The sequence below is a fragment of the Calidris pugnax genome, unplaced genomic scaffold (assembly GCF_001431845.1).
Source record: "Calidris pugnax isolate Ruff unplaced genomic scaffold, ASM143184v1 scaffold211, whole genome shotgun sequence".
In the NCBI taxonomy this organism is placed as follows: domain Eukaryota; kingdom Metazoa; phylum Chordata; class Aves; order Charadriiformes; family Scolopacidae; genus Calidris; species Calidris pugnax.
Genome location: NW_015091083.1, coordinates 6,935,244 through 6,948,205, shown reverse-complemented (window position 1 = coordinate 6,948,205; position 12,962 = coordinate 6,935,244). Strand labels below are relative to the sequence as shown.

At 37.1% G+C, this 12,962-nt stretch overlaps 1 protein-coding gene across 3 annotated transcripts in view; it reads right to left on the bottom strand.

The window, feature by feature from the left end:
• Positions 1-12,962, bottom strand: part of WDR25 (WD repeat domain 25) — a 71,138-nt gene that overhangs the window by 13,983 nt on the left and 44,193 nt on the right. For all 3 annotated transcript variants that reach the window (XM_014957616.1, XM_014957618.1, XM_014957617.1), the window contains exon 4: positions 6,108-6,238. In XM_014957616.1, coding sequence (XP_014813102.1) covers positions 6,108-6,238 — 131 coding nt within the window. The remainder of the gene's footprint in view (positions 1-6,107; positions 6,239-12,962) is intronic.

Here is a 12,962-nt window from a genome sequence, read left to right as displayed (position 1 = left end):
TTCTTTCATTCTTTATCTTTCTCGGTACCCAATGCTACATTTGAATTCATTTTGCCTATTTGCTCAACAGAACAGGGTTAGCAATACATGTCTTTCAACATTCCTCCTTTTTTTTTTATGTCTGCTTTTCTGATTAATGGCCTACTATAAACCTATCTTCATACATTTCCTCTGGGGACTTAGAAATCCAATTTTTATACCACATTCAATCCATAAATATTAGTAAATTATGCTCATAAATTTATGTTCCTGATAAAAACTAGTTGCCCATCAAAATCAAAGCAAGATTTGGAAAAATCTAATTTGGAAAAATACCACTATCAGCTATTGTATGTCATTTTCCATCAGCAGAAAGCACCAGTGTGGCATACTGGCATAAAGCAGCCCATTTCAACCACTGCAGATGTATGTGCAATTGGACAATATTCTTGTTATTAGTCATTCTCTCTATCTCTGTGACACTTTGCTCTGTATTTCCACTAAAAAAATTACCTCATTTCCTGATATATTTATCATTTTGCCTCACATAGTTAAATTTAAGATGTGGAAGTGGAGAGCCTGTCAAAGCACAGAGGAGTACATCCTAACGAATGACCTCCGAAATTGAATTACCAGCGAATGCTGATGCAATGAGTAACAAGATTCAAGCTCTTGATTTAGGGTGCTCAATCTATTGACAAAATAAGCTGCAAAGCCTGAAAAGGCTATCAGGAGTATGATGATGGGAACAAAAAGAATCATTAGTTCACCCACACATCGTTCCAAGCTGAATGACAGGTTAACACACTTGAAAAAACAGGCAAAACGGGAAAATCTTGTAATGAATTAGGATGAAAGCACTTGAAAGATATTAAGGTTGTTTGCATCAAAACCGAAACGAAGTGGCAAGAGACCTCAGACATCTATTTCAGTTAAGAGCAAATGGCACTTGTTAGAAAAGGATAAAATTCAAAATATTGGCCAGGACACTTTATCCGGTCTTGAATACAGCCATAGCTTTGTAAGATGGAAAAGATTGAAAGCATGCTTGTTTTATCTTGGGTATAAAGGTAACAATATAAGCTGAAAGCAGGAATACCTGAAGAATCCACTGAAATCCCCCAAGCAAGGGAGAATCAGACATGAGATATTGATGGTATTGATGATTCGTGCCTAACCAACATATCGTTCTGTGGCTGAGAGTTCGAAATTGAACTACGTTGTTTTGCAGAAATGATGCATAGGTGATACTTGCCATTCTGCAAGAAGCAGCCATAAGCAATCAAATCAGATTTTTATATTTCACCCCTTTTCTCCATTCAACTATGACCTTCCATATGCACTCAGTACACACATACAGTACTTACAATTTTAAAACTAATACAAATATACGTGTCTAACAGTACACCCATCACTGAGCTACAGCTACCTCAGATGGGAAAAAAAATAAATCAATCAAAGGATAATAGAAACTCTCTCTCCCCCTTTTGGAAATGTTTCAGAGTAAGAGGGTAAACCGCACTGCTGCTTTAGACAAACACAGTACATACAAAATAACGGTTTTCAAATGAGCAAACATGCCAAACAAGCAAACAAAAAAGGATCAATATCTGTTACCAGGCTAAACCCAAGCCTTCCCCTTTCTAAGGTGATTAGACTCTGCTCGTTATTGAAATTAATATTCCTCATGTGCTACTTAATTGGCTAGTTTTCCAACTGATGAAGTTCTATATTAATATAATTGTTTCCTAATGAACAATGCATGTAACAGCTTCTAAAAATTTCCTGAGAGAGCCCAGAACAGGATCCGTGCAAAAGAAAGAGGCTGGGTTTTTTGTTTTACCAAGCCTAGAACCTTTCCTATTTCACCTGTCAGAACACATATTCAATCACTTATTTATTCTCTTGCAATACGGTGGGATGTTTCCCCTTACCTCTCATTAGCATCAGCTTACTGAAATAGAGGTACACACACTATTTCTCAGCACTGGAGTGTCCTGCAGTGAGACAAGGGCAGTGTGGGTTCCCCAGTGATCAACAGCTCTTTAAGGCAGGTTCCAAGGCTGGAGCTTCAGCATTGCAAAATGAGTGGATGGTTAGTCACTGAGATAAAAATGCATTGTTCTGCTAGTCTCATTTTTGCTGTATATAGCATCCTGGCCACAGAAAGCACTGCCTCTTGAGGAATTGTGTCATAAGATGAGATCAAAGGATGTCACAGCGTGCAATGTTGTGACATATCGCATACAACAGCAACGTTCTCAGTCAAAAAGAAAAAAATCATAAGGTAACAATCATGAGTACCCTCTATTCCAGTAACAGTATTAATACTGGACAGAGGATGAGCCATGGAAAGACAAATTCCCTGCATTGCAGCCATTTGAAAAAGGCACCATACCTAGATCAGTAAGCAAGGATGCAAAAAAAACCACAGTAGTAAAGCATAAAGATGAAAAAGAAAAGTTTGAATCTCATAAAGATAATATACTCTCTAATTAGCAGAAAACATGGGGGCTGTTTTAGACTGAATGTAGAGTGAAATTAATAATATGTTAAGTATTCCTGTTTCACTTCTACATAGACATAAATGGCTTTTAGGGTGTCTGTCCTCTGGAAATGAATCATAGATGTTGTCACCTAAAGTGTTTACTGGCTCTGCACACCGACACAGGCGCGTTTCACTTCTACATAGACATAAATGGCTTTTAGGGTGTCTGTCCTCTGGGAATGAATCATACATGTTGTCACCTAAAATGTTCACTACTGGCTCTGCACACTGACACACACGAAGCTTATACATGACCCCCTGCAACCTACACGAAAGTGATCCCAAGCATAACTATTGTTTCTTACAGCTGCACAATGGTAAATGGAAACTGCAGTTTTCCGCTGTGATTTTGCCAGACGTAGTTTACAGATATAAAATATACCAGAAGATTATCTCAAACCAGGGTACTGGTAGTTTTATCAGAATTACAGATGTTTACTGGCTCTGCACACCGACACAGGCGCAGCTTATACATGACCCCCTGCAACCTACACGAAAGGGATCCCAAGCATAACTATTGTTTCTTACAGCTGCACAATGGTAAATGGAAACTGCAGTTTTCCGCTGTGATTTTGGCAGACTTAGTTTACAGATATAAAATATACCAGAAGATTATCTCAAACCAGGGTACTGATAATTTTATCAGAATTACAGAAGATATTAATGGGTGGGCTAAAAAAAAACCCTCATTCAAGTATAACCCTTGAACTGTAAATATCCATTGTAAATGAATCTTCTATTTCCTTGAAACTATAGTGCCTTCACCATTATCAATATTTTAGATTGCCTCCTACTATTTATGCAAGATTTCTAACCATATTCCTCCATAGCTTGTATCCAACAGTGAGCTACCTTTCAGATGGGCACATTTTTGCAACATGCTTTTTAGGTTATTTTTACTATAGAACAGAATCAGTTATTTTCCATCTGTAGAGACTGGGCACCTCTGACACATGCAAGCTGGAGGTATGGCCATATTTGGCATTAATATGCTCATCAATCAAAGTTGATTTCAAATCTAGAGAAAAATTATCTTTACAGGATTCTTGGAGACAGTCACTCATAGACATACACGAATGCAAAATCCATTATAAAGCAACTATAGGGGGTGAAAGACAGAATGGCTCTGGCTTTGCCCACAACTAGACCATCATCAGGCTTTGCTACAATATCATTTACAGGAAAGCTTATTGCACCAAGTCAGAAAATCTCAGAAAGAATGTTTTGTCACCTACATCTGCCATCTTCTCCTTGACTGGGATCAAATATCTCAAATTTGACACTACAGTCAACCATCTTTAAGCCTTAAAAGATGATACTCATTTAGTTCCTGAAGCCTTTTTTAAAGGAAGTTCATCCTACCATGACATACAATGGCTTCTCTATGCTAAAAAGTGTTCAATTACAGACTGCACCTCCTCCCCTCTGTTAAGGTCTACTGTTAGGAGAATCTCAAGAGAGAACAATGGTATTTGCTACTTCATTTCCATGCCACGAAATCACTGACCCTGGTGTTCAGGGGAGAAGACTTTTATTAGTATTGCTTCTCCAGCCACCTGCCAGAAAAAGAATGATGTTTTTGTTCTACAGTAAATTTAAAGAGTTACCTCTGATTACCTGGAATGAATACCCTTTGAACTGGTACTATTTCCTATTTGTGTCATATATATTTTCATAAGTTGCCCACAGTAAAGACAGTATAACAAAATCACTTACTGACAATGCCAGAGTACTGTATACCAGTGTGAGGCAGGGGGAAGGAAGGAAGAGTTACTATGGAAAGTCTCATCGCTTTAAAAAAACGTTACATAGGTATTCTTTACCATAAGTATTTACAATTTTTGCAATCTAAAACTGGAATCACCTTCCTTCATAAAACTGTGCTTTGAGTATCTCTTCATATGCTTATCAAGGAAAGCTAGCCACCATACAAACATGATGGATGAAATAAATCCCATCAGACTTCATATAGAAGGGTTTTCATGGTGACACTGTAACTGTCGTGGTTTTGGCTGAATTTACCAAAACCAGCCTGACAGATGGCCTTCCCCCACCCCTCAAAAGAGAGGAGAGGAAGAGATAAGGAGATTTAGAAGTTCAGAATGAACTAAACTATTTTAACAAAGAATTAATATAAAATCAAAAAGAATAAAATAATGAAATAGGTACAATATATACAAAACCATATCAAGCTCCCAGGATGACAGTCACGTCTCCAGCAGACACCGGACTCAGCGATGGATGGGAATGGGGTTACAGCTCTGGAGTCAGGAACACACGGATCGGGATCAAAGGCAGATGAACAGACAGAGTCCTCTTTGGACATCAGTCATGGAAGAAAGAGAGTTGACCCTTTGATCCCTCAGCTTTTGTACTGAGCATGGGGCACATGGGATGAAATACCCCAGGTTTGGGTCACCGGTCCTGTCCGCTCCTCCCCACAGATGTGACCCCCTCTACGTTTTTCCATTTCCAACCCTCTAATAGGGCAAATAACGAGATTGGCTGACCTTGGTTGTTATAGCAATAAGTATAAGCAAGGGCCTCTCTGCATACCATTCCTTGGCATGTAGCACAAACATTGGTCTTATCACTGAGAACGAGCAGTTTTCTCCACAATATGCTGTTAATTTCAGAGAGTTAGAAGAGGCCTAGCTAAAATGTAAAATTACTGAACAGAAAATTGATTCTGTTTTACTTCAAACCAGGACAGTACCTTGAAAACTCACAGTAACTTTATCTTCAGAGTAGCCTCAGACTTAGCATCCTTGAGATGTACTTACTAATGTTTTTCTTGTAAGAATTTATTGATGTGACAGAAGCCTGCGGAATAGATCCTACACCTTAGTCTATTCTTAGCACACCAAAGACAGAGACAGAGTTTGGATAAGCAATCATCTTTTTCAGATCCCTTCTGTCACCCTCAAGAGCAAACAGATGGCTAACTACAATGAGTAGGATCTACCCACATAGAAGTTCAAAGGAAAACAAAGAACTACTCACTTTACAGTCACTGCTGCTCTTTGAGCTGTTCTGTGCACGAGGATGTCAGCTTGCCTTACACTTCCACCGGCAGAACACGGGACTGCTCTTACCTGAGCTCTAAATGGCAGCTGGGAACACACCGTTCTGCATGGCTTAGGATAAACTAAAGGCAGAGATTATACATGCCTCCCTGTGCCCTTTCACAAATGTAAAAATTACTCCAGGATTCTACACAAAAGGTACAGGAACACACACCCTGACCCACACCTGAGAGCTTGAAGACCAAGGTAGCTGTACTGCTTCCTAGTACATAACTGCCTTTTTCACAGTCCTGATGTGAGCTATTGACTTTACTTAATTCAGTTATATGCTATTCATATTTACGTAAGCCAAAACCCCCATATTTTTTGTGTACAATGTTCCTCTTTGTGCTTCAAAAACATTACAGAGGTACGTAGCAACAGATGGCAACTCAATCAATGAGAAAAGCAAAATACTTCAGAATAACATTTCATCAAAAGCAGCTTAGAAATGTACAGCTCCTCCAACCTGGGCAATATCCTAAAAGAAAAAGAGCAAGAAAGTTTTCCATTACCTTTGAAGTCCTTACATCCCAAGCTTTAACTTCTGGGCTGAACCCTCCACAAATGAAAATATTTGACTCTGTAGGGTGAAACTTCAGTGCGCTGATCCTAAATTCATTTTTGCTGCTAAATATCTGCTTCCCTAAAATAAAGTGAGAAGTGGAGGTTAAAATCTGAGCAGAAAATAAAATACACTGTCTGTTCCAACCTAGTTTCAAAAAAATCAATGTTGTCAAAGGTGAATATGTTTATATTAACACATTTCAAGTATCTGGGGATACTCTAATTTACTGAAACTACAAGATTGAACTCGCTAATTTCCATCTTTGTAAAATTGCTCCTGCTCATGGGCCTCAACACTACCGAATGCTTCCTACTGAGAGGAGAGAACAAGTGTTTTCCCACACTAAGAAGAGGAGCTCCACCAAGGTCCCAGTTCAGTCAACATGCAGGATTAAATCTACAAAACCAATGGCTAAATGTTTCCCTACAGAGTAGCCATAGTCTTTCCTTCAAAGGGATAAAAGTAACCAGAACAAAATATTATATGTCCAGAAATACCACATCTCAAACTATACTACAACTCTTGACTTGTTTTCTTATCTTTCTGTGAGGGTAGGAGTGAAACTTCTTCTTGAAAACAGGAAATAATTTGCATAGCATGGAGGCAATATGAAAGCAATAGCTGTTCCCATGGATACACCGTTCCCAACAGTTAATTGTGTAGACCAGTCTCCGCAGGATCCTGTGGTTAGTATCAATTGGATTGTCGACACTTTCAAAGGCAACAGAATTCAGCTAGGTTAATTTATAGGACTGTTTTTCACGGTCCGCTGCTTCCTTTCATGCTAACAAATTCATGATATTAATGTATATTCACTGAAATATCATTTTTGGAACAGCAGCATGGAATAAGAAAAATACATTTACTAGGTTTCACAATTTCAACTGTACGTTATATGCCATATATCACATATAAAGATCTACATTAAAGGTTTCACAATTTCAACTGTACGTTATATGCTATATATCACATATAAAGATCTACATTAAAGTTACTGCTTTACACCACAGTGAAGAAGGCACTGCAGAAGTCAAAAAGAACCCTTAAAATACTATGACAAAAGCTTCTTAAAATATTCATTAATCTACATTTTCGGCAAGTGAAAGTTGTCTTAAAATAGACTTTCTTAACTGAAAATACTTTGAGCTAAAAACATTAGTGATGGATGCAAATACTTACTGTGAGGCAAACAATTCAGAAAAACATTCGTATAGATTTTTTTTTTTATGCTTATTTTAAGATTTGGAGCAAATTTAATTAATTATGTCATCAGTTCCATTTTCCGCATCTGCTGAACTCAACTTATACAGCCAAGAAGCTAAGACTTGTCAAATTATTTATTTATTCATTTTAAAGAAAAGAAGAGAGCGATTTTACTTCATCATGTGCTCTTCAAGCTAGCAGGGTCAAGGAAAATGGATTGCAGGGAGCAAAGGGAGAGGTGAGTATTGTTCTATGTAAAAACAGGTTTTTGTAGGGGTCTTTTGTTCTTTTTTAATGGTTTCTCCACTCATTACCCATGCAAGATCTAAAGGGCCTTCCTGTCACTACTGTGTGAAAGATTTAACGTAGTCCATAATTTCCTTCTCCAGAGAAAAAATGTCACAGGAGCAGCAGAGGCCCTCTCTACAAGTTATATGCAACAGTGACCATCTCTCACCATGGGAGCTTTCAGTACCCCAACAGCTACAGAAGGGAAAAAAGACTCCACAGGGAAGGAAGAAAGTATTAAAATCATCACTTATAGGAGCAACAAGATATTGGTCTCATGTACACCACTACCAGGCATCATTTGCAGTCTTTAGAAAAGCATCCACAGCACTTGAGAAAAATACTTAATTTCCCCATGCAGCCTCACTAGTCAGTTTGTTCCCAAGGAATTTGGTACCTACTAGCAACCTAGTTTAATAAACACTCTGTGAGCAAGTCTTTAATGGTACTGCAGCCTGAAATTAGCAAAACTGCAGCCTACTTGTAGTATTCCTGACAAACAGGTTCACAAAGTATGCATCAAGGCATAGATCTTCATGGAGTGTATTGTCTAAATACCATTAAATATATACATAACTGATCCAGTGGAACTCATCATCTAACCTTCCAACAAACATTAATTGTTTAACCGACTTTACTGAGATCTGTTTTTACTTCCACAAGACTTCTGAAAACTGCTTCTTCTATAATGCCATTGTGCTCTCTACAAACGCTCTAGCCTAAGAGGTGGGAAAGCCAGGTAAGACACAATCAAAAAAGATGTGCACTAAATTCAAGACACAGTTAATCTACTAGCTACAAGACCTGTTACATTTTCCACAGAAAGAAGATTGATTTAATGTAATTTGTTATTACTTAGTCCATCTTTCAATCTCATCCCCAGCTACTTCCATGTAATTCAAGCATTTGCTCACTATTTTCTCCAGAAACTAAAATTCTCTAATTCCCTACTCCATCTCCTCCTATTTTAAGGAGTACTGCACTTGCCATTTTCTTGTCTTCTAGAGTCTGCAATTGATCCAAAACCTCTCCTAGTACTGAGATCATTACAGTGTAATTCTATGAATTCTACATTTCAGTGTAATACTAAATTGAATTAATGCAAACAACTTGAGCATCTCATTCACCCCTACACCCTTTAACCCCTTCCTTTTCCTATTTTAACCTGTTTGATGCAGATATTAACCACACTAGTTTTTTGACTGGTCGGAGGTGCAATCAGGAGATGTTAATCTTAAAATCTCAGGCTCTCCAATTAATACTTTGAAATACTCTCTCTCATTCTCTCACTCCCCCAGGTGAAACTGAATCAAATGTTTCTTTTTGGAAGCTCAGTAAACAGTGTTCTGAAGAATCTGCTGTTATTAGATGCATAGATGAATTTCATTCTACTCTCATGTCACAGAAAATAAGAAACAGGCTGGAATGGGGAAAAAAAAGAACATGGGAGTAAAGAAGCAGCAGACAACATATTCAAAAGAGGAGGATCCCAACAGTACAACAAGGAAACCCTCCTATTGCTAGAACTGAAATTTATGCACAATACACAGAATCTAAACCGGACTGCTCGCCATACAAAAATGCCTGAACCCAGCAAAATGCATTTTCTAATGCTTATATGTATACATCCCTTAAACTCTTCCCTTTTAGGTATTAGGACTGCAGGGCTGAAGTGCTGAGGCCCATTTTCTACGCAACTATGAAACCTCTATCACCAGACATCTTTCAGAACCTCAGAAACTTTGGAAAAATATCCACCTGAAAGATGAACATGTGATGTGGGGCAAAACAGCTCATGCAGTTCAGTACATTAAAACAATGAATTCAACTCTAAGCCCCTTTCCATACAAACTTTATCTAGTGTGTTTTACTACCATGAGCAGAATTTGCTGTTTCCCACGCTGTAACCTTGCTGTGACAGAATCTAGCCCCATGTTTGGGAAATCCAGTGTTTGCTGGAGATCCTGCTCCACCTTTCTGGCAGTCGGTATTTACAGTTATGTACATTTTTGGCTACAATTACTCAGTTTATTTAACATCAAACACATTCAATTTTTCAGGCCTTATTTTACATATTGCAAATGATGTCCTTTGAGCAGAAGACTCCTTTATCCATAATAGAATACAATGGGTGTAAATCAACAAGCTTGTGTGCACTTCTATTGTGTATATATTTATTGTATTTTAGTTCCTAAAGGCAGCATAACAAAGACTGAACCAAGTCATAGGCTGTAGAAAATTACATCTTCTGAAAATCTATTTGGCTAATTGAGGGAAAACCCATACCACATATCATTTTCCTGTATGAGAGGTTGCTATTCCAAAGCAGAAAGCAAATGTTTCTCTCAATCTTTAATATTCACAATTTCAGTAACAATATCCACTACATCTTTGCAGTGTGTTTTATATTCTGAGTGTGCTTTAATTCAATTCTTCATTCATTAAAGGCTCACCAGTAACATACACAGTATGAAAAAAATTCTTTAAAAACATCTTGAACATATGTTTCTGCTCCTTTATGCTGCAGCCTACTGTGAAACTGCTCAACTATGAAATCAGATATTTTAAAGGCTATTTAACATTGTGAATCTTTCAGAGAACACCAGCACAGTTATTGAGCACAGGATGCTTCTGTAACTGTGTTTAGTGGTCCTGAGGTTCACACCTCTACCTACATAATCCAAAAACATTCAATTCCTTACACTAATCTGTAAAGAAAAATGAAGTCTAAAACTTACAAGGACATGAGAATAATCTTGGTAAGCAGAACGGATTTCCCTTCCATATTTATATATAGATATAAGACAATATATACAGGGGGGTTGGAACTCGATGATCTTTGAGGTCCCTTCCAATCCTAACCATTCTATGATATATTAAAAAAAAATTTATTGCAGTGGCCTACATAATCCAAAAACATTCAATTCCTTACACTAATCTGTAAAGAAAAATGAAGCCTAAAACTTACAAGGACATGAGAGTAATCTTGGTAAGCAGAATGGTATTTCCCTTCCATATTTATAAAAAGATATAAGACAATATATACTCGATGATCTTTGAGGTCCCTTCCAACCCTAACCATTCTATGATATCTTAAAAAAAAATTTATTGCAGTGGCAATCTCTCTCACGCAGAATAGTGAGAAGAAAATTAGATTGATCAGACATAATTTCTTCTTAACAAACCAATGTTGGCCATTACTTGTCCACTGGCACGCAAAGGGGCTTGAAATGTTAAAATGTCCCCAAAATAAATATTTTTCTCTCTTCTTATTGCAAGGACTTCACATTAGTGGGTATAAAAAGTAAAATGCTGTTATCTCCTAGCTGGAGAGTGCCCACTAAACTATGTTCAACACATTACTTAAAACTGTTGAATTTTGCTCTTCTTATTGCAAGGACTTCATATTAGTGAGTATAAAAAGTAAAATGCTGTTATCTCCTAGCTGGAGAGTGGCCACTAAACTATGTTCAACATACTACTTAAAACTGTTGAATTTTATGGGGAATTTTGAGACCTCATATCAAAGATGCCTGTATATATTTAAAAGAAAAAAAAAAATAAAAATAGAAAAATCAATCAACTGTGTATTTTTCTGAGGTGTCACAAAAACCCTTACATGCATATTCAAACAACGTACTGTCTACATCGTACTGGGAGAGAAGGTGACGAATAGCAGAAGTCACAGCTCTCCTGAGGTGATATTTATGTCTGAGCACTAAAACTCCTGGGTGAACAAATGGAATTATGTTAACATAAATAATCTCATATCTCTAGGACTACCAGATTATAATATAAAAGAAAATATAGAAAAGCAAATTTGAAGCATCCTCTTGAAGGTACAAAATGTTCCATTAAGAAACTCTCAAAATACTGCAAAATAAAATAGGTTTACAAAGATTTGTGTGACCACAATATATATGTATATAACTGTCCTTCAAAACCAACAGCTTAATTTCAATATCCTAGTCATGATAATGCTAAAAGTTTAAAAATAATGGGGAATTTGAATTTGCCATTATGAATCTGAGGAAGTTATATTTGAAATCAAGTTCAATCCATGAACTTAAAATACAACTGCAGCATTTGGCAACACAGGAAATGTGCCAAAAATTCTTGGAAGACTCCCTCTATCATAATATTAAAGAAATGAAAAATATCTACAATATGCAAATAGTATCAACCGAGCCAATGTTCTGCCTATGCTATTGTACCAATTCATTTGTGACTAATGCAAAAACCACTGATGAATAAAACATATATTCCAAAAATAAAATAGTTATAAATAAATTTTAAAAATACAATTACCCTTCTAAAGTTGGTGGAGCATCTCTATCACATCTGGACATAACAAAAGTTAAATGTCAAATGTACTTGACCTAGAACCATTTTAAAAGCCATTTTTTTTCCAGTGCTCTCTGAATACACCACTACTTACTGGTCTGTAAATAACACAGCGGCTGAACTCACTCGTAAAAATGACTGCAAGTGTGGTGTTCGTAGAGATGAAAAAAATCAGGGAGTCTCACTTGTTCAAACTACTGCATTATTACATTTGTGAAACATTTCAAAAAGCTTTATTTTTACAAAGAAATAATGTATATAAAATAGAACAATCAAATAAAAAAATTACCCAGTAGTCGTTACAGGCAGCTCAGCTGCAATTTTTGGATCTATTAATATCTATGAAACCCCATGTTACAGTAATGGACTTGTCTCTTGCAAACTGTAGCCACAAAACCACTCACGTGAATGACGCATGAGTAACCTTGCGTTTCTTAAACATTTTATGAGTATTTTGGATCAGACATACTCTGAATGCGTACCACTGTTTTCAAGAAAAGTATATTTGTGGAAATCTTGACATCCTGGTGTTAGGAAAATGGAGGACCCTTTAATATAATAAGTGACAATCTATAAAAAATGAATTTAGAAAAAAGGCACTTGTACAAAAGTTACCTGTTTTCACCAGATGAGGACAAGTGAGCTCCTTGTACCTCAATCACTTGAATTCTTCTCTTTCCCTGTTCTTCATCATAGCATCAACAAACCATGTAGGGTGGACCTCCAGGGGTCATCTAGTCCAAACCCCTACTCAAAGTAGGTGCAGCTGCAACAGGTTACTTAGCTTGTCTGTCCACTGAAGTTCTGAGCATCTCCAAGTACAGAGACTCCACAGCCTCTCTGGACAACCTGTTTTGGTGTTTGAGCCACAAAATTTTCCCATGTTCCTACATTTTTCCTTTGCCTCTCATCCTTTCACTGTACATCTCTGAGAAGTGCCCATCATCATCTTCTAATCTGGCTAATC